This window comes from Mauremys reevesii, linkage group 4 (genome assembly GCF_016161935.1).
Source record: "Mauremys reevesii isolate NIE-2019 linkage group 4, ASM1616193v1, whole genome shotgun sequence".
Lineage (NCBI taxonomy): Eukaryota > Metazoa > Chordata > Testudines > Geoemydidae > Mauremys > Mauremys reevesii.
Window position 1 is genome coordinate 150,791,347 of NC_052626.1, and position 26,183 is coordinate 150,817,529.

The 26,183-nt window shown below is 67.5% G+C and overlaps 1 protein-coding gene across 2 annotated transcripts; it reads left to right on the forward strand.

Annotated features, from left to right (window-relative positions):
* The first annotated feature begins 3,078 nt into the window (after positions 1-3,078).
* CLN3 (CLN3 lysosomal/endosomal transmembrane protein, battenin) lies at positions 3,079-25,597 on the forward strand. Of its 2 annotated transcripts, none has more exons than XM_039538330.1 (15): positions 3,079-3,453; positions 5,432-5,495; positions 5,842-5,944; positions 10,101-10,175; positions 10,260-10,339; positions 11,982-12,067; positions 13,177-13,249; positions 13,645-13,788; positions 13,873-13,997; positions 14,138-14,172; positions 15,124-15,192; positions 19,506-19,561; positions 19,746-19,839; positions 24,436-24,576; positions 25,455-25,597. In XM_039538330.1, the coding sequence occupies exons 1-15, from the start codon at positions 3,414-3,416 to the stop codon at positions 25,572-25,574; spliced, it is 1,305 nt and encodes a 434-aa protein (XP_039394264.1). In that variant the 5' UTR covers positions 3,079-3,413; the 3' UTR covers positions 25,575-25,597. The 2 variants fall into 2 exon arrangements, with proteins under 2 accessions (XP_039394264.1, XP_039394263.1); XM_039538329.1 differs by having other exon boundaries at positions 3,080-3,453; positions 14,123-14,172.
* The last annotated feature ends 586 nt before the right edge of the window (positions 25,598-26,183 follow it).

Below are 26,183 nucleotides of genomic sequence, written 5' to 3' on the forward strand. Positions count from 1 at the left end.
CCAGTTCCCTGCACACCCCGCCCCACGCCCCGCCCCTGCCCCCGCCTCTCCGGGCCCCCGGCTCCTGTGCCCCACCTCCCCAGTTCCTGCACACCTCCCCTATGCCCCCGGCTCCCTGCACCCCGGCTCCTGTGCCCCCACCTCCCCAGTTCCCTGCACACGCCCCTCGCCCCCGCCCCTGCCCCCGCCTCTGCACCCCCGGCTCCTGTGCCCCCACCTCCCCAGTTCCCTGCACACCCCGCCCCACGCCCCTGCCCCCTGCCCCCGCCTCTGCGGGCCCCTCCCTGTGCCCCACCTCCCAGTTCCCTGCACACCCGCCCCTCGCCCCTGCCCCTGCCCCCGCCTCTCCGGGCCCCCGGCTCCTGTGCCCCCACCTCCCCAGTTCCCTGCACACCCTGCCCCTCTATGCCCCCACCCCTAAACCCTCCCATCTCCCTGCCCCCTCCCCAGTTCCCTACCCCCTTCCGGCATCCCCGGCTCCCTGTGCCCCAGGCCTCCCGGCTCCTGCGCTCCCCAAATCCCTTGCACACCCCACACTACTGGCTCCCTGCGCCCCCCTGGGCTCGCTGCCCCCCACCCCCGCACCCTGCCCCCCAGCAGGGACTCAGGCCCGGTTGCAAAAGCGGGGGGGGGCCGGAGGTAGAGGAAACAGTGGGTTTGTGGCCCGGACAAGGGACAAGATGAAAACAAGAGCCCCCTCCCCCAGTGTCCCCTCCCCAGTCCTCCTAACCTGGCGTCACCTCCCCCAGCTCCCCCAACCCAGCTTCCTCCCCAGCCCCCTGCACCTCTCCCCCAACCTAGCATCCCCTCCCCAGCCCCTAATTCAGCATCCCCACCCCCAAACCCCAGAGTCCCTCCCCCAGCTCCCCAACCCAGCTTCCCTCCCCAGCCCCCTGCACCTCTCCCCCAACCTAGCATCCCCTCCCCCAGCCCCTAATTCAGCATCCCCACCCCCAAACCCCAGAGTCCCCTCCCCCAGCTCCCCCAACCCAGCTTCCCCTCCCCCCAGCCCCCCTAACCTGGGGTCCCCTCCCACCAACCCAGGGTCCCAGCCCAACGCTGCAGCTCAGGGCCTCCCTCCCGCAGGCTCTGCCCCGGCTGGGCCCTTGCTGGGATTGTGGGGCCAGCGGAGCTACTGGGCTTGGCTGGGCCCGACTGGTTTATACTGGTTCCGACTGGGCCGGGCTGGGTGTGACGGGTCCCTCTGGGCAGGGCCGGCTTTAGGAAGTGTGGGGCCCAATTCGAACATTTTTGGCGGGGCCCTGGCAGGGATGACTAAAAAAAAAAAAGCCCTTTCATGTCTTCCTTGTCTTGCTTGCTGTCCATAGCTATAAATCATACAATGCTCTCTTATGTGCATCGACTCATATGTGCTGCTGCCTGGTTATTAACGACGGCCCTTTCACACGGTGGGTCACCGCCCAGCCCTGGGGGGGTGCACATGTGGGGTCCCAGCTGCTCCCTGCCCCCCTCACTGAAGCAGCTGGGCAGGGTTAGTGCCCTGGGAACTGCAGGGCAGCAGTGGACATGGGGCTGGCTGGAGGCAGGGCAGGGGCTGACTGGAGGCAGGGTCTGGCTGCAGGCAAGGCAAGGGGTGTGGGGCTGGCTGGAGACGGGGGTGTGGGGTGGGCGGGCTGGCTTCAGGCAGGGCCGCGGGGGAGTGCAGCAGGGGTTGGCAGGGCTGGAGACAGAGGAGTGTGGGACTGGCTGGCTTCAGGCAGGGGGGTGCAGCAGGGGTTGGCTGGAGACAGGGCAGGGGGTGCAGGGCTGGGTGCGGGCAGGGGTGTGTGAAGGGCTGGCCGGCTTTGGGCAGGGCCACAGGGGTGTGTGGCAGGGGTTGGCTGGAGACAGGGCAGGGGGTGCAGGGCTGGGTGCGGGCGGGGGGGGGGTAGGGCTGGCTGGCTTTGGGCAGGGCCACAGGGGTGTGTGGCAGGGGTTGGCTGGAGACAGGGCAGGGGGTTTGGCAGGGGCTGGCTGTGGGCACAGGGTGCAGGCTGGCTGCAGCAGAGGCAGCTGGAGCCCTGGCCCTTTAAATAGCCCCCAAGACCCCCTCTATCCCAGGGCTCTGGGGGCTATTTAAAGGGCCCGGGGCTCCCCTGCTTCTACCCCGCCTCAGACCTTTTAAATAGCCACGGGAGCCCTGATGAATGCATGGGGGTGTCAGGGCTCTGGCGGCTATTTAAAGGCCTGGGGTGGCAGAGGCAGCTGGAGCCCCAGCCCTTTAAATAGCCCCCGGAGCCCCCTGCTACCCCAGGGCACCAACTGGGAGAGCGGGGCTGCAGGGTAGGGCTTGCCGCACTGCGGCCGGAGCTCCAGCCGGGGCCGCGGGGCCGTGGGGCAGCCGCACTGCGGCCGGAGCTCCAGCCGGGGCCGTGGGGCCGTGGGGCCGTGGGCAGCCGCACTCCGGCCGGAGCTCCAGCCGGGGCTGTGGGGCCGCGGGGCCGTGGGGCAGCCGCACTCCCGCCTGCGCTTTGGTCAGGGGAGCGGGGCCACAGAAGACCCGGAGCAGGGAGACGGCAGCCGGAGTAAGTAAAAAAAAAAATTAAAAAGGCGCCAAAGGCGCGGGGCCCGATTCCCAGGAATCGGGCGAATCGGCCTAAAGCCGGCCCTGCCTCTAGGGCCGCCTGGTCCGTACTGGGCTGTACGGCCCGCCCCTCCCCCCCGCTACTGGGCTGTACGGTAGTCATGGCAACTGCTGGCCGCGTGTGGGGGGAGGGGAGCCACTGCCGCTACTGGCAATCCCGGCCGTGCACACGCTGGGGGTGACGCTGGCGGGCCGCCATGATGGGTCCTGGCAATCCCGGCCGTTCACGCGAAGCGGAGTGACGCTGGCAGGCCGCCATGATGGGTCCTGGCAATCTCGGCCGTGCACACGCTGGGGGTGACGCTGGCGGGCCGCCATGATGGGTCCTGGCAATCCCGGCCGTGCACACGCTGGAGGTGACGCTGGCGGGCCGCCATGATGGGTCCTGGCAATCCCGGCCGTGCACACGCTAGGGGTGACGCTGGCGGGCCGCCATGATGGGTCCTGGCAATCCCGGCCGTGCACACGCTGGGGGTGACGCTGGCGGGCCGCCATGATGGGTCCTGGCAATCCCGGCCGTTCAGGTCTCGGCGAAGTCACCGGGCGGCCATCTTGACTCCTGGCAAACCCCAGTTTGCGCTCCCCCCATCCCTCCAGCCCCACCCCTAGAGCCGGGGCGAGGGGGCGGCCCCAAAGGGGGAGGGGCGGGTCAGAGTGGGACACCGGGGAAACGGGAAGTGCGGTCACGTGGCTGCCCGGGCGTCCCGTGAGCCGGCTCCGGGCGGGGGCGTCAGGCTGCCTGGGGGGAAGGCGTCGCCCCCCGGCTCACCCCATCGCTGGTGTATCGGGCGGCCCCGAGCCGGGACCCCCCCCCGCCGCCGCCGCCGCCATGGAGCCGGAGGGTTGGCAGCGTCTGTCCGACTCGGAGGGTGAGTCCCCCGAGCCCCAGACCCCGGGTCCCCGCGAGCCCCCTGACCCCTGGTCCCCCGCAGGCCCCAGACCCAGGTCCCCCGAGCCCCAGACCCCTGGTCCCCGAGCCCCCGAACCCAGGTCCCCATGAGCCCCAGAACCCCGGGTCCCCCGCAGGCCCCTGACCCAGGTCCCCTGCGAGCCCCCGCGTCCCCTCCAGGCCCCACGACCCAGGTCCCCGAACCCAGGTCCCCCCATGAGCCCCCTGGTCCACCTCCGCGAGCCCCCGACCCAGGTCCCCTGAACCCCGGGTTCCCCCGCGATCCCAGACCCCGGGTCTGCCACCTCCTGGGAGTCCCAGCCCCGGTGCGGAGGAGGGGGGCGTCCCGGGGTCCCAGCCGGGGTCCCCGGGCAGGGGGAGGGGTCCCAGCCCCGGTGCTGGGCAGGGGGGAGGGGGGCGTCCCGGGGTCCCAGCCAGGACTCGGGGGCAGTGCGACTCCCCGCAGGACTCGCTGTCCAGGGCAGGGGTCTCCTGGGTGCGACCTCGGCGCGTCCAGGCCCCCGATCACCCCGTGAGCTCCCCGCAGCGAGGGCCCCTGGCCGGGCCCCTGGGGCCCCCCACTCCGCAGCCAGCCGGGACCCCCAGCCGGCGTGGGACCCGGGCGGGTCGTTAGCACAGACATCCGGGACTTTCAGCCAAGCCCATCTCGGGGGGACCCCGAGCCTGGTGCCCTGGACTCCCCCCAGCGCCTCCGACACGCCCCTGTCCTGCCTCCCCCCCCCTTTGGCTCTTTCCTGGGCTGAGGAGCTGGGCCTGTTCCTACTGGGGGCTGTGAGTGCTGGGGGTGTTGGCCTGGGAGGACGAGCAGCATTGGGGGAGGGGAGACTGGCCAGAGGGAGGGGACCTGGGCAGGTAACCTGAGACCCCAGGAGGGGGGAGAGGCCAGGTGACCCCTCCGCCGGGGGAGCTGAACAAAGGCTGGGGGAGGAGACGCTGGGGAGTGAGAGGAGTTTCAGGAGCTGGCTGGGGAATGGAGGGAAGCACAGACAGGGCTCTGACCCCCCAAGGGGGCTGTGGGGTCCTGGGACCCCAAGATGGGCCTAACTGGGGAGGATCCTGTTGTCTGTGCCTGCAAGTCCTGCCTGGGACTGTGTTCCTGGCGTCTGAATAAACCTTCTGCTTTCCTGGCTGGCTGAGAGTCCCGGGGAATCGCAGGAAGGGGGGTGCAGGGCCCCGACTCCCCCACACTCCGTGACACTGGGCCACCTCAGACGGCCCCTGACCCGCAGCTTCCCCGCCAGGCCACAGAGTGTGTGTCGGCCATCGGCAGCCGGCCCTCGCGTCACTGCCGCACCAACACCCCTGCCCCACCCCCGAGACACAGCAGTGTAACAGAGGGGAAACTGAGGCACGCACAGGAGTCACGCAGAACATTAAGGCTCACTTACAACAAAACAAGGGGAAAATTGCACTTTGTCACCCCTGTCACAGAGTGTGGGGGAGTCAGGCCCTGCACCCCCAGGCTCCCTGCGATTCTCAGCCAGCCAGGAAAGCAGAAGGTTTATTTAGCCGACAGGAACACAGGCCAGCACAGGTCTTGCAGGCACAGATAACAGGATCCCCCCGTTAGGTCCCTCTTGGGGGCCTCACAGCCCCCCCCCCCATCGGGGATCAGAGCCCTCTCTCCCTGCCTCCCCTCGCTTCCCCAGCCAAGTCCCGTCTGCCCAACCCCCTCCAGCCCCTCCTCTCTGCTCAGCTTCTCTCCCGGGCCAGGAGGTCACCTGACCCCTTTGGCTCCAACACCTAGAGAGGCACCTTTGCAGGGAGGGGCCCGGCCATCCGTTGCTAGGAGACAGTGTCAGGCATTTGCTGCATGGCCTCTTGCTGCTAGATACTGAGGATCTGTCCCCAGCCCCCAGTGGACCAGGCCCACTTCGTCACAACCCCCCCACAAGCCCCAGTTCTGCCCCCTTGACGCTCCCCCTCTCCCTCTGCAGATGAGGAGCCACCAGCGCCACCTCCTGCCAGCGCCACCTGCTGGAGGAACTTAGCCGGTTTCTGGTGAGTGGCCTTGCACGAGGGCCCTCGCACGCACATTCCCTTGGCCCGTCCCTGTCCCGGGGCCTTTCCTCACCGCCCTGCCCGCCTCTCACGCTGGATGCCCATGGCCCGCTTGCTCCAGTGGACATCTCTACCCCCGCCGTGCGTTGCACACTCACTGCCAGGTGCACGCGCCCCCCCTCCCGGGCATGCTCGCCACCTGGCATGAGCACGCTCCACACCTCACGCCCTCTCCACGCCGCCGCCCCTGGCCTGCCCGGGCCACCCTCAGCCCCTCCACGCTCCCCTGGGGGCCTCTGCCCTCTTCTAACCCCCTCCCCTCCCCTCCCCTCCCCTTCCCCCGCAGGCTGCTCGGCCTCTGCAATAACTTTGCCTACGTGGTGATGCTGAGCGCGGCCCATGACATCCTGAGCCACCAGGGGGCACTGGACATCAACGGGACCACCCAGGTGGGTCCAAGCTGGCGGCGGGGCGGGGGCGGGGTAGATAGCACAGAGACACCCCCTTGCCGAACACCTACGAGCGCTGGTGAGCGGATCCTTGTGCAAACAGCCGTGCAAAGGAGAGCTCAGCAGTGGGGACAGCCTCAGATCGGGTGGGCACCGCTCATACAGCTGCTCCAGCACCAGCAGTTTAATCACATCCCCGGCGTCTGGGCCCCATCGGCCCACTTGCTGGCGTATCCCTCCATGCGGACGGCCAGTTGCAGATAGGAGACCTCAGGGGTTTTATCCTGACTCTGGAACCTCTCCCGGCACATCTCAGGGGTCAGCCCAAACTCGCGCAGAATGGGTCGTAGTTCCCTTTCTCCTCCTCTCCCAGCTGGCTGTACAATGCCACGGCTTTGGGGTCCAGTGAGGGGGTGAGAACCCGGAGCCTGTCCGCAGGATCCACCTGGTGCAGCTCGCAGGCCGTCTCAAAGGCACCCAGGAAGTCACCCATGTCCTCCCGCTCCTTGCGCGGGGCCAGGATGGACTTATCAAAGCTCCGCGCAGTCCTGGGCCCCCCCTCACTCACCGCAGCCGGGGGCCTGCTGCCCCCCTGCCTCGCCAGGGCCAGCTCACGATGACGCTGTCGGTCTCTCTCCTCCCGGTCATGTTCTCTTTGTCTGTCCTCATGTTCCCTCTGTTTCTCATGATCCTCCAGCTCTCTCAGTTTTGCCCATGGAGGTGTTAATGGGGGGGGACCTCAATGACTGGCCAAGCAACGCCCCGGGTGCCCTGCGCTCCGACAACGGGGAAGGTACTCTGCCCGAGGCACCGGACCCTGACCTGGTGGGGAGGGAACGCCCAGGGACAGGGCTCAGAGAGGCTGCGGCCTCAGACCCAGCCGGTGAGAGAGAGCAGGGCCCCATCCCTGCCCCAGCTGCTGAGTTCCAGGCCGAGGTGCAGAAGGATCCCTCCTTGCAGAAGCCCAGGGACCGGGCTGACCTCAATGCAGCACAGACCATGAGGAGAGGTTGCAAGGAGAGGTTCCTGTGGGAGAAGGGGTTCCTGTACCGAGAATGGGCTCCCCCCGGGGAGGTGGAGTCATGGGGGATTAGGAGGCAGCTGGTGGTTCCCCAGAAGTTTCGCCACAAGCTCCTGTGCCTGGCCCATGACATCCCCCTCGCAGGGCACCAGGGAATCCGGCGCACCAGGCAGAGGCTGCTACAGAACTTTTACTGGCCTGGGGTCTTTACCCATGTCCGGCAGCACTGCCAATCCTGTGACCCCTGCCAGCGGGTGGGGAAGGCCCGGGACAAGGGGAAAGCAGCTCTGAGGCCTTTGCCCATCATAGAGGAGCCTTTCCAGAAGGTGGCCATGGACATGGTGGGACCTCTCAGCAAGGAGACCCGGTCAGGGAAGAAATACATCCTGGTGGTGGTAGATTTCGCCACTTGATACCCCGAGGCGGTGGCCTTGTCCTCTACCGAAGCAGACACCGTGGCGGATGCGCTGCTGACCATTTTCAGCCGGGTGGGGTTCCCCCAGGAAGTCTTAACGGACCAGGGGTCCAACTTCATGTCGAAGCTACTCCAGTCCCTGTGGGAGAAATGTGGGGTCCGACCCAGCTGGGCCTCAGCGTATCACCCCCAGACCAACGGGCTGGTGGAGAGGTTCAACGGGACGCTAAAGATGATGCTAAAAACATTCATGCTCCAGCACCCACAGGACTGGGACAAGTACTTACCTCACCTGCTGTTTGCGTACCGGGAGGTACCCCAGGAGTCTACTGGGTTTTCGCCTTTCGAACTGTTATATGGAAGGCGGGTAAGGGGGCCCCTGGACCTGCTGAGAGACGAATGGGAGGGGAAGGCCGCTCCCGATGGAGAGTCGGTGGTGGAGTATGTCCTGACCTTCCGGGAAAGACTTACCGAGCTCATGGGCCTGGCCAGGGAGAATCTGGCCCGAGCCCAGAGGAAGCAGAAGGTCTGGTACGACCGCACGGCGCGGGCCCGCGCCTTCGCCACCGGGGACCAAGTGATGGTTCTCATCCCCGTGAGGAAAAACAAACTCCAGGCCGCCTGGGAAGGGCCCTTCAAGGTTGTCAAGCAACTAAATGAGGTAAACTATGTGGTGGAGCTGTCGAACCGGGCGCACCACTGCCGGGTGTACCATGTGAATATGATGAAGCCATATTATGACCGAGGGAATATGGTGTTGGCCGTGTGTGGGCACTGGGAGGAGCCGGGGGATGACCCTTTAGTGGATTTATTCCCAGGGACAAAGGCTGGTTCCCCCCTGGAGGCGATTCCCCTCTCAGATCAGCTGACCCCGGCTCAGCATGCTGAGATCAGAGGGGTGCTGCATCTGTACCGACAGTTGTTTTCCAACCAGCCTGGACGCACTAATTTGACTGTCCACCGGGTGGAGACCGGGTCACATCCCCCTATAAGATGCTCCCCTTTTCGGGTCACCGGGAAAACTGCCCAGGACCTAGAAAGAGAGGTCAGGGACATGCTGGCCTTGGGGGTGATCCAGCCGTCCGCCAGCCCCTGGGCCTCCCCAGTGGCGCTGGTCCCCAAGAAGGAGGGTCGATCCGGTTCTGTGTGGACTATCGAAAGCTCAATGCCATCACTGTATCCGATGCCTACCCCATGCCCAGGCCTGACGAGCTCCTAGACAAGCTGGGAGGCGCTCGGTACCTCACCACCATGGATCTTACCAAGGGCTACTGGCAAGTGCCGCTGGAGGCAGATGCTAGGCTGAAATCGGCCTTTAGCATCCCCCTGGGACCCTGCCCTTCGGCCTCAAGGGAGTGCCGGCCACCTTCCAGCGCCTGGTGGATCAGCTACTGAGGGGGATGGAGAGTTTTGCTGTGGCGTATATTGACAACATCTGCGTCTTCAGCCTGACCTGGGAGGACCATGTGTCCCAGGTTAGACGAGTGCTGGACCGACTCCGGGAGGCTGGACTGACCGTAAAGGCTGAGAAGTGCAAGGTGGGGATGTGCAAGGTGGGGATGGCTGAAGTATATTACCTGGGCCATCGGGTGGGGAGCGGCTGCCTAAAGCCGGAACCAGCCAAGGTGGAGGTGATCAGAGACTGGCCCACTCCCCAGACCAAAAAGCAGGTCCAGGCTTTTATCGGGATGGCGGGGTACTATCGGAGGTTCGTGCCCCACTTTAGCGCCATAGCCGCCCCCATCACCGGGCTATGCAAGAAGGGGAAGCCAGACAAGGTGGTCTGGACCGAGCGGTGCCAGCAGGCTCTCCAGGTGCTGAAGGAGGCTCTGCTCAAAGGCCCAGTTCTGGCAAACCCAAACTTTGACAAGCCCTTTATGGTGTTCACCGACGCCTCAGACACGGGCCTGGGGGCGGTGTTGATGCAGGAGGATGAAAAGGGGGAGAGACACCCCATCGTGTACCTGAGCAAGAAGTTGCTACCCCGGGAGCAGAGCTACGCGGCCATCGAGAAGGAATGCCTGGCCATGGGGTGGGCCCTGAAGAAACTGGAGCCCTATCTCTTTGGGCGCCACTTCACCGTGTGCACCGACCACTCTCCCCTGACCTGGCTGCACCAGATGAAAGGAGCCAACGCCAAGCTCCTGAGGTGGAGCCTGCTCCTGCAGGACTATGACATGGACGTGGTCCATGTGAAGGGAAGTGCCAATATGATAGCGGACGTGCTGTCCCGGAGAGGGGGCCCCGAACTTCCCCGGGTCACTGGGCAGAGTGACCCCGCTCAGTTCAGTCTCGGAGGGGGGAGAGGTGTGATGGAGCAGGGGCTGTCTGTGTGGGGGATGGGAAAGCCGGGGAGGATTTTAGGTGAGGGACAGGACCTGAGCCTGTAACCTGAGCCAGGCAGGGGGAGGGAGCGAGTGGAGAGGGTTGGGTCAGTTTTGGTTTGGGGCTGGGGGGTGCAGTGCAGGGAATCCCAAGCTGGGATCTAAGCTCCCTGCACCCCCAGAAGGACCAGACTGAGGGGTCCTGGCTGTGCCCACAAGCTCTGCTGTATCCTGCCTTCCTGTGTCCAATAAAGCTTCTGTGTTACTGGCTGGCTGAGAGTCACTGGGAGTCCCAGGAAGAGGGGTGCAGGGCCGGACTCCCGGGTCACCGTGCGCGCGGGGGGGGGTGTGTGGATCTGCAGCGTCTGCCCCTGTAACCATGTCTCCTGCCCCCAGACTCCCCCGGCGACACCCCCCAGCAGGAACTCGTCCAACACGTCCCGCTATGACTGCAACCCCATCTCCACCGGGGTAAGTGCTGTGGGGTGGGGCCTGGGGAGGGGGCGGGGCTGGCCTTGTCTCCAACCTCCCCTCCATAATTGTCCCCCCCCCCAGGCTGTGCTCTTGGCTGACATCCTGCCCACCCTGCTCATCAAATTCAGCGCCCCCTTCTACATCCACCGCGTGCCCTATGGGTGAGTGTCTGTGTGGGGGGGGGGGGCTGGTTCCCCACGTGGACCCTCCTGTCGCCCCCAGCCCGGGGGGGCTGTGGGTGACCCATGCTGACCCCGTCTCTCCCTGAGCGCGGGTGGCCGTGGGGGGCTGGTGGGGGGCCATGAGGGGCTATGGGTGACCCGTGCTGACCCCGTCTCTCCCTGAGCGCGGGTGGCTGTGGGGGGACTGTGGGGGGCCATGAGGGGCTATGGGTGACCCGTGCTGACCCCGTCTCTCCCCCAGCCCGCGGGTGGCTGTGGGGGGCCATGAGGGGCTATGGGTGACCCGTGCTGACCCGCCTCTCCCAGCCCGCGGGTGGCTGTGGGGGCCATGAGGGGCTATGGGTGACCCGTGCTGACCTGCTCTCCCCAGCCCGCGGGTGGCTGTGGGGGGCCATGAGGGGCTATGGGTGACCCGTGCTGACCCCGTCTCTCCCCCAGCCCGCGGGTGGCTGGGGGGGGCCCTGAGGGGCTATGGGTGACCCGTGCTGACCCGGCTCTCCCCCAGCCCGCGGGTGGCTGTGGGGGGCTGGTGGGGGGCCATGAGGGGCTATGGGTGACCCGTGCTGACCCCGTCTCTCCCCCAGCCCGCGGGTGGCTGGTGGGGGGCCATGAGGGGCTATGGGTGACCCGTGCTGACCCCGTCTCTCCCCCAGCCCGCGGGTGGCTGTGGGGGGCCATGAGGGGCTATGGGTGACCCGTGCTGACCCCGTCTCTCCCCCAGCCCGCAGGTGGCTGGTGGGGGGCCATGAGGGGCTATGGGTGACCCGTGCTGACCCCGTCTCTCCCCCAGCCCGCGGGTGGCTGGTGGGGGGCCATGAGGGGCTATGGGTGACCCGTGCTGACCCCGTCTCTCCCCCAGCCCGCGGGTGGCTGTGGGGGGCCATGAGGGGCTATGGGTGACCCGTGCTGACCCCGTCTCTCCCCCAGCCCGCGGGTGGCTGGTGGGGGGCCATGAGGGGCTATGGGTGACCCGTGCTGACCCCGTCTCTCCCCCAGCCCGCGGGTGGCTGTGGGGGGCCATGAGGGGCTATGGGTGACCCGTGCTGACCCCGTCTCTCCCCCAGCCCGCGGGTGGCTGTGGGGGGCTGGTGGGGGGCCATGAGGGGCTATGGGTGACCCGTGCTGACCCCGTCTCTCCCCCAGCCCGCGGGTGGCTGGTGGGGGGCAATGAGGGGCTATGGGTGACCCGTGCTGACCTGCCTCTCCCAGCCCGCGGGTGGCTGTGGGGGCCATGAGGGGCTATGGTGACCCGTGCTGACCCGTCTCCCCAGCCCGCGGGGGCTGGTGGGGGGCCATGAGGGGCTATGGGTGACCCGTGCTGACCCCGTCTCTCCCCCAGCCCGCGGGTGGCTGTGGGGGGCCATGAGGGGCTATGGGTGACCCGTGCTGACCCCGTCTCTCCCCCAGCCCGCGGGTGGCTGTGGGGGGCTGGTGGGGGGCCATGAGGGGCTATGGGTGACCCGTGCTGACCCCGTCTCTCCCCCAGCCCGCGGGTGGCTGTGGGGGGCCATGAGGGGCTATGGGTGACCCGTGCGGCCTGTCTCTCCCCCAGCCCGCGGGTGGCTGGTGGGGGGCCATGAGGGGCTATGGGTGACCCGTGCTGACCCCGTCTCTCCCCCAGCCCGCGGGTGGGACTCTGCATCCTTTGTGCCTGGGGCAGTTTCCTGCTGGTCGCCTTCTCCACCACCGTGGGCACGAGCATCGTGGGTAAGTGCCGTGGGGGGCTGGGTACCGGGGGCACAGGGCATTGTGGGCAAGAACTGAGCCTTAGGGCAAGGGACAGGTGCATTGTGGGTAAGCGCTGTGCTGCGGGGGAGGCCGGACAGGTGCATTGTGGGTAAGGGCTGTGCTGCGGGGGAGGCCGGGCAGGTGCATTGTGGGTAAGGGCTGTGCTGCGGGGGAGGCCGGGCAGGTGCATTGTGGGTAAGGGCTGTGCTGCGGGGGAGGACGGGCAGGTGCATTGTGGGTAAGCGCTGTGAGGGGTACAGACAGGTGCATTGTGGGTAAGTGCTGTGAGGGGTACAGACAGGTGCATTGTGGGTAAGTGCTGTGAGGGGTACAGACAGGTGCATTGTGGGTAAGCGCTGTGAGGGGTACAGACAGGTGCATTGTGGGTAAGCGCTGTGAGGGGTACAGACAGGTGCATTGTGGGTAAGCGCTGTGAGGGGTACAGACAGGTGCATTGTGGGTAAGCTCTGTGCTGCAGGGGTGGACAGACAGGTGCATTGTGGGTAAGCGCTGTGAGGGGTACAGACAGGTGCATTGTGGGTAAGCTCTGTGCTGCAGGGGTGGACAGACAGGTGCATTGTGGGTAAGGGCTGTGCTGCGGGGGAGGACGGGCAGGTGCATTGTGGGTAAGCGCTGTGAGGGGTACAGACAGGTGCATTGTGGGTAAGCTCTGTGCTGCAGGGGTGGACAGACAGGTGCATTGTGGGTAAGGGCTGTGCTGCGGGGGAGGACGGGCAGGTGCATTGTGGGTAAGCGCTGTGAGGGGTACAGACAGGTGCATTGTGGGTAAGTGCTGTGAGGGGTACAGACAGGTGCATTGTGCGTAAGCTCTGTGCTGCAGGGGTGGACAGACAGGTGCATTGTGGGTAAGGGCTGTGCTGCGGGGGAGGACGGGCAGGTGCATTGTGGGTAAGTGCTGTGAGGGGTACAGACAGGTGCATTGTGGGTAAGCTCTGTGCTGCAGGGGTGGACAGACAGGTGCATTGTGGGTAAGCGCTGTGAGGGGTACAGACAGGTGCATTGTGGGTAAGTGCTGCAGGGGTGGACAGACAGGTGCATTGTGGGTAAGTGCTCTGTGTCCCCCCCAGGGGTGGTCCTGGCCAGCGTCTCGTCGGGGCTGGGGGAGATCAGCTTCCTGGCGCTCACGGCTTTCTACCCCAGGTACCGGGAGCCGGGGGGGCACGGGGGAGGCACAGGGGGCTCTGCGAGGGGCTGGGCTCTCACCCCGCGTTTCCCCCCCCAGGGAGATGGTGTCGAGCTGGGCGTCGGGCATGGGGGGGTGCAGGGGCGTGGAGCCGGGGGCACTGGGGGCACGGGAGCCGGGGATGCGGGGGGCCGGGGGCTGCGAGGGGCTGGGCGCTCACCCCGCGTTTCTCCCCCCAGCGAGGTGGTGTCGAGCTGGGCGTCGGGCACGGGGGGGTGCAGGGGCGTGGGAGCCGGGGGACACCGGGGGCACGGGGGGCCGGGGGAGCTGGGGGGATGCGAGGGGCCGGGGGGATGCGCGGGGCAGGGCGCAAGCGAGGGGCTGGGCTCTCACCCCGCGTTTCTCCCCCCAGCGAGGTGGTGTCGTGGTGGTCGTCGGGCACGGGGGGCGCCGGCCTGCTGGGGGCGCTGTCGTACCTGGGGCTGACCCAGGCCGGCCTCAGCCCCCGTCACACGCTGCTGCTCATGCTGAGCCTGCCTCTGGCCATGCTGCTCAGGTGAGGGGCCGTGGGCGGGAGGAGGAGGGGCCGGGAGGCTTTGGGAGCGCCCCCGGTATCTTACCCCCCTTTGTGTGCCCCCAGCTATTACTTGCTGCTGGTGCCCCCCCCCGCGGTGCCGCAGTGGCGCTGGGGTGACTCCGCTGTGCTGCACGACCCCCTGCCCACCGCCCGCCAGCCCCTCCTGGCGGGGGCCCCGGCCAAGCAGGGTAAGGGAGAGGGGTCAGTGGGTGGGTGGGGGCACAGGGGGCTTGGACTGTGTGGGGAGCAGTGGGGGGGCTGGGGGGAGACAGTGGAGGGGGCCGTGGGCCCAGCTGACGTCTGTCCCCCCTAGGTGGCGGGGGCGCAGAGCTGACGCTGCAGGCCAAGGGGCGAATTGTGAAGGTAGGATGGGGGAGGGGGGTGGGGGCAGTCCCGGAACCCAGGCGTCCTGGCGCTTGGTCTCTCTCCACTGGTCTGGTGGGGGGAGATGTGGAACTGGGAGAACCGGACTGAAGGAAGCAGCGGCTGCTTTATTCTGAGTGGGGAATGGGACCCAGGCATCCGGGTGGGGACCCTGCCGCTCTCCCAGACACTGGGGCGGGGAATGGGACCCAGGCGTCCGGGTGGGGCCCCCTGCAGCTCTCCCAGCGACCGGGGTGGGGAATGGGACCCAGGCGTCCGGGTGTGGCCCCCCATAGCTCTCCCAGCGACCGGGGTGGGGAATGGGACCCAGGTGTCCGGGCAGGGCCCCCCGTAGCTCTCCCAGCGACCGGGGCGGGGAATGGGACCCAGGCATCCGGGCGGGGCCCTCGCAGCTCTCCCAACGACCGGGGTGGGGAATGGGACCCAGGTGTCCGGGCAGGGCCCCCCGTAGCTCTCCCAGCGACCGGGGCGGGGAATGGGACCCAGGCATCCGGGCGGGGCCCTCGCAGCTCTCCCAGCGACCAGGGTGGGGAATGGGACCCAGGCGTCCGGGCGCGGCCCCCCGTAGCTCTCCCAGCGACCGGGGTGGGGAATGGGATCCAGGTGTCCGGGCGGGGCCCCCCGTAGCTCTCCCAGACACGGGGGCGGGGAATGGGACCCAGGTGTCCGGGCGGGGCCCCCCGTAGCTCTCCCAGACACGGGGGCGGGGAATGGGACCCAGGCGTCCGGGCGCGGCCCCCCGTAGCTCTCCCAGCGACCGGGGCGGGGAATGGGACCCAGGTGTCCGGGCGGGGCCCCCCGTAGCTCTCCCAGACACGGGGGCGGGGAATGGGACCCAGGCATCCGGGCGGGGCCCTCGCAGCTCTCCCAGCGACCGGGGTGGGGAATGGGGGAGCCCCCCGTCCTGCCTCTCACCTCCTCTCCCTGCAGGGTCTCCTGAAATACCTGCTGCCCCTGGCGCTCGTCTACTTCGCGGAGTATTTCATCAACCAGGGCCTGGTGAGTGCGGGGGGTCCCTGCGCCCCTCCCCGGCCTGCCGAGCCTCTGCCCTGGGGGGGGTCTGTGCTGGGGCAGGGGGCCGGGGCTCTCTGAGGTTCTGGGGGGCCCCTGCGCCCCTCCCCGGCCTGCCGAGCCTCTGCCCTGGGGGGGTCTGTGCTGGGGCAGGGTCCCGGGGCCCTCTGAGGTTCTGGGGGGTCCCTGCGCCCCTCCCCGGCCTGCCGAGCCTCTGCCCTGGGGGGCTCTGTGCTGGGGCAGGGGGCAGGGGCCGGGGCCCTCTGAGGTTCTGGGGGGTCCCTGCGCCCCTCCCTGGCCCGCCAAGCCGTGCGACCCCCAGCACCTGGCCTCTGGGGCAGGGTCCCGGGGCCGGGGCTCTCTGAGGTTCTGGGGGGCCCCTGCACCTCTCGCCGAGCCGTGCGACCCCCAGCACCTGGCCTCTGGGGCAGGGTCCCGGGGCCGGGGCTCTCTGAGGATCTTAGGGGTCCCTGCACCCCTCGCCGAGCCGTGCAACCTCCAGCACCCGGCCTCTGGCTCCGTTCAGTCGCCCGTGGGCGTCACGTCCTTGCCCCCCCGACGCTCTGCCCCGGGTGCTGGGGCTCTCTGAGGTTCTGGGGGATCCCTGTGCCCCTCCCTGGCCTGCCCTGGGGGGTCTGTGCTGGGGGGTCTGCGCTGGGGCAGGGTCCTGGGGCTGGGGCTCTCTGAGGTTCTGTAACGGGCCCTGGGGGGTCCCCTTCAGTGTCACTCCCTCGCTGGGGTAACCCCTGGCCTTTCCCAGCACCTTGGAGCCTACAGCCCCCCTGCCTCCCGCAGCGAGTCCCCTCGGCCCCAACGCTGGGGGGAGACGTGCGCCCCCGGGGGGAGCCCTGCCCCCCTGTGACGGTGCTGCCCAGGGGAGCCAGCTGGGGTCACGCAGTCAGGGTGAGCTGCAAACAGACCAGGCCAGACAAACCCCAGACGCTGGTGGATCTTCCAACACTGAGATTTACCAGCCAGCCCCAAACAGCCTCTGTTACCTCCCTGGTTCCTCCGAATCCAAACCCCGCAGCTCCCGTCCCGTGCCCAGCCCAGGCCTCCGGCCAGACGCACACGGCAGAGATGCTGCTGGTTCCTGAAATCTGCTCTCACCATAGAAAGAAAAGGTTCGTCCAGCCCCAGAGGATCAGCCGCACGCCCAGCTCCAGTGATAACTGACCCCAAATACCCGCTACAGCCAGTTCCTATTAACTCAGCTAAAATGTATCAGGAGAGAAAAGGGAGCGAGTTGGTTCAAAGCTCAATCTACAGCCAGACGTGAATTCAGTTCCTGAGGCCCAGACACAGCAGAGAGCAGCTTGTAGTTACCCAAAGTCCTTTTAGAAACACTCCCGAGGTCCCAGCCCCGTGTCCGTGTTCAGGGGGCTCCAGCCAGTGACTGGGGGTCTCAGGCCTTGTGGCTGAAGGTTTCCCCCTCGCGGAACCCAGAGCAGCTCGGAGATGAAGCAGGATCGTGGCCCAGGGTTTATACATTTCCAGCCGCCTTTGGGGCTGAGGGAACAATCGGCCTCACTCTCCTGCTCCCAGCCGGCCTGGCCATTCGCCCAGGGGATTGATCCAGGAGCAGCTCAGCCCCAGGGCAGCACAGCCGGCAAAGGGCCCCCCGGCCAGGCACACTCCTGCGCTCCAGTGTCCTGCGAAATGTCCATCCTCCTGCTTTGCGCCTTGACTCCCAGCTCCAGCGCTAGACAGGCCTTGTTTGCTGCCATCCCAAGCCCTGAGCGACCCCCTGCCCTGCTCCTGCTCCCGCTCCGGCTCCCAGTGCGGCTGCATGGCCCAGCTCGGCTCATTCCCAGACCTTCCTAGCCAGCCCTGAAGGGTCCCCCCGGGGCAGGGCAGGGCAGGCTGGGGGCATTAACTCGGCCTGGCCCTGGCCCCTTCCAACGTGCGCCCCCAAGGGGAGTCCTGCCCCCCACCTCTGGAGAGTGCCGTGCTCTCAGCTGGGGGCATTAACTCGGCCTGGCCCTGGCCCCTTCCAACGTGCGCCCCAAGGGGAGTCCTGCCCCCCACCTCTGGAGAGTGCCGTGCTCTCAGCTGGGGGCATTAACTCGGCCTGGCCCTGGCCCCTTCCAGCGTGCGCCCCCAAGGGGAGTCCTGCCCCCCACCTCTGCAGAGTGCCGTGCTCTCAGCTGGGGGCATTAACTCGGCCTGGCCCTGGCCCCTTCCAACGTGCGCCCCCAAGGGGAGTCCTGCCCCCCACCTCTGGAGTGTGCCGTGCTCTCAGCTGGGGCATTAACTCGGCCTGGCCCTGGCCCTTCCAGCGTGCGCCCAAGGGAGTCCTGCCCCCACCTCTGCAGAGTGCCGTGCTCTCAGCTGGGGGCATTAACTCGGCCTGGCCCTGGCCCCTTCCAACGTGCGCCCCCAAGGGGAGTCCTGCCCCCCACCTCTGGAGAGTGCCGTGCTCTCAGCTGGGGGCATTAACTCGGCCTGGCCCTGGCCCCTTCCAACGTGCGCCCCCAAGGGGAGTCCTGCCCCCCACCTCTGCAGAGTGCCGTGCTCTCAGCTGGGGGCATTAACGGGGCCGGGCCGTGCCCCTTCCAACGTGCGCCCCAAGGAGTCCTGCCCCACCTCTGCAGAGGCCGTGCTCAGCTGGGGGCATTAACTGGGCCTGGCCCTGGCCCCTTCCAACGTGCGCCCCCAAGGGGAGTCCTGCCCCCCACCTCTGGAGAGTGCCGTGCTCTCAGCTGGGGGCATTAACTGGGCCTGGCCCTGGCCCCTTCCAACGTGTGCCCCCAAGGGGAGTCCTGCCCCCCACCTCTGCAGAGTGCCGTGCTCTCAGCTGGGGGGAACCGCCGAGGGGGGCCTGGGACGAATGGACACGTCACAGCAAAGTCCGTCTGAGTGACTCCAGTGCCCCCTGCAGAGTCCCCCCCCCGCTCCCCAGTCCAGCCGCCCCCACCCCCTGGCCCGCCTCAGTCTGGTCTCCTCCAAACTCGCTCTTTGGTCTAACCAGCCGGCTTCCCGCAGAGGGCCAGGGTGGGCTAATCGCCAGCCCATTATCTGGGCCCAGACCCCACCTGGATCTCTGGATTCTTCTGCCAAAACAGCACCCTCCTCCCATTAATAATGCCGCACATTGGGGGAAACACACACTAATCATGTGAAAGACTCTGAAAAATCCCATTTCATCCCAGTAGTGATGGACTTTTAACACCTAGTTTTTGTGCCACGCACCTTTGTCTGAATGGGGTTACTGAAATACGCTGTCGTTCCGGGTATCAATCCTAGAGCAAGATCTCAGCACCACATACAATGTGGGTGCACACGTTTCAACGGGACAATGATGTTCAGCATATTATGAGTTTCCAAATGATACCTTACGAGGCATCCTTTGTACAAAATATATTATACCCATGTAAAAGTGGTGACCATGGGGTGCAGGGTGAAACATGGGGTTGCTTTGGGGGTGCTGGGCAGGACACTGGGAGGCTGTGGGGCAAGGGGAGCTGGCAGTGGGGTCTGTGGGGAGTTGTGTGCTGACATGTGGGGCTTGGGGTGTGTCACAGGGTCCCCGGGCGATGCTCTGGAGCTGCTCCCCACCAAGCCAGGCAGGACTCTGGGGAGCCTCCTCCCCCTCGGAGCAGCCTGTCTGCAGGGCAAGAAGCTCCCACGGCTTCACCTCCTGGGTCTCTCCTTGGAGCATTCAGCCTCCTCTGCCCCTCCGTGCGCTTCCCCCAGCGAGTCCGCCCAGGCGGGGTCCTGGGGGGGCCACAGGGTCCTGCCCCCCCACTGCGCAGTCAGACGTGACTCTCAGCCAGCCGGGGACACAGAGGTTTATTCGATGACAGGAACAGGGTCTAACACAGAGCTTGTAGGTACAGAGAACCGGACCCCTCGGCCGGGTCCATTCTGGGGGGCAGTGAGCCAGACCCCCCCGTCTGCACTTCACTCCTCATCCCCAGCCAGCCCCAGACTGACACCCCCTCCAGCCCCTCCTCTGCTCAGCTCCTTCCCCGGGCCAGGGGGTCTCCTGACCTCTTTGTTCACCTTTAGCATCCCCTGGCAGGGGGAAGGGCTCAGGTCATTAGTTGCCAGGACACAGAGTGTCGGCCATTGATGCGCACTGGAGACTTAGGAAATGCAAAGGGGAAACTGAGGCACCCGCACAGTATTCAGAGGAAACATTAAGAACATTCCCACTTCGTCCCAGGGGCAGGGCGAGGTGCCTGGCTGGGCGAGGGGTGCTGGGGGCAAGGGGCCAGGGCAGAGGGGAGGGTTGCTGGTGTGTGTTGGGTGGGTCGTATCTATATCACTAACACCCCCCCCCCCCCGTTTCCCCCCAGTTTGAGCTGCTGTACTTCCGGGACTCGGCTCTGACGCACGCTCAGCAATATCGCTGGTGAGACCCCCCCGGGACCCCCCCATCCTGCCGCAAGCTCCCCAGGGGCCTGGACACCCCTGCCCACGGAGGGGGGTTCCTGGGCTCCGGGTTGAGTCCCGTGGGGTGGGGAGGATCGGGGTCACCAGGATCCCTGGGAGAGACTCCTGGGCCCCCCAGTACTGACCCTCCCCCTCCAGTGCAGGTACCAGATGCTCTACCAGGCCGGGGTGTTTGTATCCCGGTCGTCCCTGCGCTGCGTCCGGATCCGCCACATCTGGGTCCTTGCCCTGCTGCAGGTTTGTCTGCCCCCCAGGCCCCTCTGCCCTGCCGCCAGCCCCCTCTCTGCCCCGTGCCTGCCCCCAGCCCCCGTGCCTGCCCCAGCCCCTCTGCCCTGCCGCCAGCCCACTCTCCCCTGCCCTGCCCCCAGTCCCCTCTGCCCCATGCCTGCTCCCAGCCCTCCCAGCCCCCAGCCCCGTGCCTGCCCCAGCCCCCTCTGCCCTGCCGCCAGCCCACTCTCCCCTGCCCTGCCCCAGTCCCCTCTGCCCTGCCCCCAGCCCCCTCCCAGCCCCCTCTGCCCCATGCCTGCCCCCAGCCCCGTGCCTGCCCCCAGCCCCCTCTGCCCTGCCCCCAGCCCACTCTGCCCTCCACCAGCTGCCAGCCCACTCTCCCCTCTGCCCCGTGCCTGCCCCCAGCCCACTCTCCCCTGCCCTGCCCCCAGTCCACTCTCCCCTGCCCTGCCCCATTCCCCCTCCCAGCCCCTCTGCCCCGTGCCTGCCCCAGCTCCTCTGCCCTGCCCCCATTCCCCTCCCAGCCCCTCTGCCCCGTGCCTGCCCCAGCCCCTGCCCTGCCCCCATTCTCCCCTCCCAGCCCCTCTGTCCTGTGCCTGCCCCAGCCCCCTCTGCCCTGCCCCAGGCCACTCTGCCCTCCACCAGCTGCCAGCCCACTCTCCCCTCTGCCCCGTGCCTGCCCCCAGCCCCCTCTGCCCTGCCCCCAGCCCACTCTGCCTCCACCAGCTGCCAGCCCACTCTCCCCTCTGCCCCGTGCCTGCCCCCAGCCCACTCTCCCCTGCCCTGCCCCAGTCCACTCTCCCCTGCCCTGCCACCATTCCCTCCCAGCCCCCTCTGCCCCGTGCCTGCCCCCCAGCCCCCTCTGCCCTGCCCCCATTCCCTCCTCCCAGCCCCTCTGCCCCGTGCCTGCCCCCAGCCCCCTGCCCTGCCCCCATTCTCCTCCCAGCCCCCTCTGTCCCGTGCCTGCCCCCAGCCCCTCTGCCCTGCCGCCAGCCCACTCTGCCCTCCACCAGCTGCCAGCCCACTCTCCCCTCTGCCCCGTGCCTGCCCCCAGCCCCCTCTGCCCTGCCCCCAGCCCACTCTGCCTCCACCAGCTGCCAGCCCACTCTCCCCTCTGCTCCGTGCCTGCCCCCAGCCCCTGCCCTGCCCCCATTCCCTCCCAGCCCCTCTGCCCCGTGCCTGCCCCCAGCCCCCTCTGCCCTGCCGCCAGCCCACTCTGCCCCCTCTGCCCTGCCCCGTGCCTGCCCCAGCCCCCCTCTGCCCTCCGCCTGCCGCCAGCTCTTCCCTGGGCTCCCCCGTTTCCCCCCCTTTCCCCGCAACCTCTGCCCTCGCCCCCAGCTCCCAGCCCCTTCCATGACGGGTTGTCACCCGCAGGGTGCAGTCTGGGCTGTTATCCCCCAACTCGACAGCAGGGGGCGCCACACGCCCAACTGGGTGCTTCACCTGAGCGGCTCCGGGACAGCCAGGAGCCCGGGGCCGGTTTCCCGGCCCCCCGGAGTGTAACCCAGGCCTAGCCCGTCCCACACCGCACGGGGTCGCCCAGTGAGAGTCGCTTCCCAGAGCCGCCACTCAAACCTCGCTGGGAAACCGACCCGAGTTCATGGACTGCAGGAGACAGCTCGCAAGCGATGCTCAGGGGCAGCGAACAGAGCAAAGCCGAACCCACTGGGCAGACGGGATCGGAACGAGCCGGTTCTCACCCTGGCTGAGGAGACGAGCCGCCCACCCGGCTGGAAATCCCTGTAGCCCGGGGCCAGCACGGCCCCCGTTCAGTCCTTGTTCCTCAGGCGTTTCCAGGAGTTCTCGTGGGGGGAGTGAGGCCGAGAGACGATGCCCTCCCCCCCCAGCTTCTCCATGCGGCTGGAGCCCCGTGGTGCAAGCTGAGCCCCCAGCCCAGTGGGTGGAAAGAGACGGACCAACGTGGAGTTCAGTGTCACGGGGTCTGTCCCACGTCCTGCTGCGTCCCAGCAGCCATTGCTCCGAGGATCACAGGCCTGGAAGGGGCCTCGCGAGGCGTCTAGTCCCGGCCCCGGCGCTCGGGGCAGGACACAGGGTTTTCTAGCCCGTCCCCGGCAGGGGTTTGTCCAACCGGCTCCTAAACATCCCCAGTGACCGAGATCCCAGCGCTGAACCCCCCTGACCCGTCGGACGTTTTTCCTAAGCCGCCCTGGCTGCAAGTTCAGCCCCTGGCTCCTTGCCCTGTCCTCAGAGGCTGAGAACAATTCTTCTCCCTCCTCCTTGTAACAACCTTGGACAGAAACCTGTTCTCCTGGCCCCTGGGTCTCCTCTTCTCCACGCTGCACAAACCCAGGGCTGTCAGTCTCCCCTCACACCTCACGGGTTCCAGCCCTTTCGGCAGTTGTGTTGCTCTCCCCTGGACTTTCTCCAATTTGTCCACATCCTTCCTGCCATGTGGCGCCCCGAACTGGACACAACCCTCCAGCTGAGGCCGGAGCAGAGCTGCAGAATCACTTCTCGTGCCTGGCTCACAACACTCCTGCTGATACAGCCCAGGACGCTGGTCGCTTTTGTCGCAGCAGCGTCACACTGGTGACTCCTGTTTAGCTTGTGATCCACTGTGACCCCCCGAGCCCTTTGCAGCTCCCCTTCCTCGGGGGTCATTGCCAGTGTGTGTGCGCCACTGACCAGTCCTGCCTGAGTGCAGCACTTTGCATTTGTCCTGAGGGAATTTCATCCTCTTCACTTCAGGCCATTTCTCCTGTTTGCCCGGATCGGTCGGAATTTTAATCTTATCCCCTAAAGGCTCCCAGCCCCTCCCCGCGTGGCTGAGACGTTCCCAGGGGGGCAAAACTCTTCCAGGTCCATTGTCCGTCGAAGGGCCCTGAGCGCCGGCTGGGGGTGTCGCCCCCTGAGCCCACGGGAAATGGAGTTGACATTCCCCCTCCAGCTACACCGACGGCCCCGCCGCCCCCAGGAGAGAATCACAGTCAGCAGATCTGCTCCCGGGACGTCTCCCAGGGACAAGATGCATTATAGCTGCACTCATCACCTCGTAGTGGGGGGGGGGGTAGTGTCACGCTTCCCTCCCCCCCCCCCGGCCCAGTCACTCGCTGCTCCCTGAAACCTCCCCGGTCACTCGCTGCCCTCCCCAAAACCTCCCGGTCACTGCTCCCCCTCCCAGTGACTCGCTGCTCCCCCCTCCCCAAACCCTCCCCCCCGGTCACTCGCTGCTCCCCCCTCCCCAGTCACTCGCTGCTCCCCCCTCCCCAAACCCTCCCCCCCGGTCACTCGCTGCTCCCCCCCGGCCCCAGTCACTCACTGCTCCCCGAAACCTCCCCTCCCCAGTCACTGCTGCTCCCTCCCTGCAACCTCCCCACCCCTGCCCGGTCACTTGCTGCTTTCCCCTCCCGAAACCTCCGCCCCATCCCCGCTCACTCGCTTCCCCTCCCCAAAACCTCCCGGTCACTCGCTGCTCTCCCTCCCGAAACCTCCCCGTCCCCCGGTCACTGCTCCCTGAAACCTCCCCCCCGGTCACTCGCTGCTTCCCCCTCCCCTGGCCCCAGTCACCCTTTTTCCCTGGGGCCCGGGCCGTTACGCCGATCCCCTTCCCCCGGCCCCTATTCCCTGGGGCCCGGTGTGTTACTCTGATCCCCTTCCCCTGGCCCCTTTTCCCTGGGGCCCGGCGTGTTACAGCGATCCCCTTCCCGTGGCCCCTTTTCCCTGGGGCCCGGGTGCGTCACGCTGATCCCCTTCCCGCGGCCCCTATTCCCTGGGGCCTGGTGTGTTACTCTGATCCCCTTCCCCCGGCCCCTATTCCCTGGGGCCCGGCGTGTTACACCGATCCCCTTCCCGCGGCCCCTTTTCCCTGGGGCCCGGGCGCGTCACGCCGATCCTTCCCCGCGCCCCTATTCCCTGGGGCCCGGGCATGTTACGCCGATCCCCTTCCCGCGGCCCCTATTCCCTGGGGCCCGGGCGCGTCACGCCGATCCCCTTCCCGCGGCCCCTATTCCCTGGGGCCCGGGCGCGTCACGCCGATCCCCTTCCCGTGGCCCCTATTCCCTGGGGCCCGGGCATGTTACGCCGATCCCCTTCCCCCGCCCCCTATTCCCTGGGGCCCGGGCGCGTCACGCCGATCCCCTTCCCGCGGCCCCTATTCCCTGGGGCCCGGGCATGTTACGCCAATCCCCTTCCCCCGCCCCCTATTCCCTGGGGCCCGGCCGCGTTACGTCAATCCCCTTCCCCCGGCCCCTATTCCCTGGGGCCCGGGGCGTTACGCCGATCCCCTTCCCCCGGCCCCTATTCCCTGGGGCCCGGGGCGTTACGCCGATCCCCTTCCCCCGGCCCCTATTCCCTGGGGCCCGGCCGCGTTACGTCAATCCCCTTCCCCTGGCCCCTTTTCCCTGGGCCTGGCGCGTTACGTTAATCCCCTTCCCCTGGCCCCTTTTCCCTGGGCCTGGCGTGTTACGCCGATCCCCTTCCCCCGGCCCCTATTCCCTGGGGCCCGGGCTCGTTACGCCGATCCCCTTCCCCCGGCCCCTATTCCCTGGGGCCCGGGCTCGTTACGCTGATCCCCTTCCCCCGGCCCCTATTCCCTGGGCCTGGCGCGTTACGCTGATCACTAACCCCCTTCCCTGCCCCTTGCAGTGCCTGAACATGGTGTTCCTCCTGGCCGCCGTGTACTTTATGTTCCTGCCCAGCATCTACCTGGTCTTTGCCCTGGTCCTGTACGAGGGGCTGCTGGGGGGTGCCGGCTACGTGAACACCTTCCACAACATCAGCCTGGAGGTGAGCACGGGGCGCTGGGGGGTAGGGAAGTAACAGCAGCCGGGGGACACTGGGGAAGGAAGTAACAGCAGCCGGGGGACACTGGGGGACGGGAAGTAACAGCAGCTGGGGACACTGGGGGAAGGGAAGTAACAGAGCACCCGGAGGGGGACACTGGGGGACGGGAAGTAACAGCAGCCGGGGGACATTGGGGGAAGTAACAGCAGCTGGGGGACACTGGGGGACGGGAAGTAACAGCAGCCGGGGGACACTGGGGGAAGGGAAGTAACAGCAGCCGGGGAACACTGGGGGACGGAAGTAACAGCAGCCGGGGGACACTGGGGGGGACGGGAAGTAACAGCAGCCGGGGGGGACACTGGGGGGGACGGGAAGTAACAGAGCACCCGGAGGGGGACACCAGTCCAGAAAGGTGTTGGGGGGACACCAGAGGGCAGGGGGGGACCAGGCCGGGAGGGCACTGGGGTGCCAGGACACGGGCACCCGGGGCAGCAGTTTAATGGGGCGCCAGGTGAGATCCCAATGGAAGATGGGAGGGAGGGTATTAACATAACACGGGAGCTCCAAGACAACGTGGGCTGGGGCGGGGGCCGGGGGAGGGTTTGTGGGGGACAGGGGGGACGGGTACTGCATAGCACCACGGGGGCGGGGCTGTGTGCCAGGGGAAGGAGGGTATGGGGAGGGGTGTTTGGGGAGGAGGGAAGGAGGGTAGACGGAGGGGGAAGGAGGGTAGAGGGAGGGGTTGTGGGGAGGGGAAGAAGGGTAGAGGGGAGGGAGGAAGGGGGAAGGAGGGTAGAGGGGAGGGGGGCCTACAGGAGAGGGAGCGGGCGAAAGGGGGCAGGGCTGCGCTGCCATTAATCCTGTGTCCCCCCCCCCCGCAGAGCCCGCCGGAGGAGCGGGAGTTCGCCATGGGCGTGGGCTGTGTGGCCGACACCCTGGGCATCTCGCTGGCTGGAGCCGCCGCGTTCCCCGCCCACGACTACTTCTGCCGCCTGCCCTGAGCCGCCCCGCTGGGCCCCCGCCCCCAGCCGGCCGGGGCGGCTGGCCTCCCGCCGGTCTGTGCCTCAGGGGCTGGGAGGGGCCGAGGGTGCAGGGGCTGGTATGGAGCTGGGGGGGAGGTCCGGCCCCAATAGGAGCAGGACTGGGGGGCATTGGAGTCAGGGCATGGGGGGCGTATGGGAGGGAGCAGGATAGGAAGGGCAGTGTGGGGCTGGGGTGTGGGGCGCTGGGGTCTATGGGGTCCATCTGTGTATGTGGGGGGAGCTGCCCCCTCTCAATAAAGGGCCCGTTCCCATGGCGAGCAGGCTCTGGGCCTTACCGCTGTGTCTGTGTCACTTACTGCCCAGCGGGAGGTTGTGGGGCTGGGGGCAGAGTCATCCCACACTGGGGACCCCCCTGCCCCATTGCAGGCTGCTCTGCCTGTTGCTGCAGCCCCCGGTCACTGCCATCGCTGGGGTGCAGGTGGGGGGCGAACCCCAGGCCATATTTCCCATCATGCCCCAGGGGGCACGGGACTGGGACCTATGCAGGGGTCTGGGACCAGAGCTAACCCGCAGCAGGGCCAGGGCCGAGGGGTTCACGGGCAGGAGCTGCCCCAATTCGCTCTGGGG

Bases quoted from the DNA above. Each gene is read 5' to 3' on its own strand.
- CLN3 (XM_039538329.1), top strand. From the start codon at position 3,414: ATGGAGCCGGAGGGTTGGCAGCGTCTGTCCGACTCGGAGG. The intron at 13,250-13,644 runs GTACCGGGAGCC...TTCTCCCCCCAG, and splicing joins CTCACGGCTTTCTACCCCAG to CGAGGTGGTGTCGTGGTGGT. The intron at 19,840-24,435 runs GTTTGTCTGCCC...TGCCCCTTGCAG, and splicing joins GGGTCCTTGCCCTGCTGCAG to TGCCTGAACATGGTGTTCCT.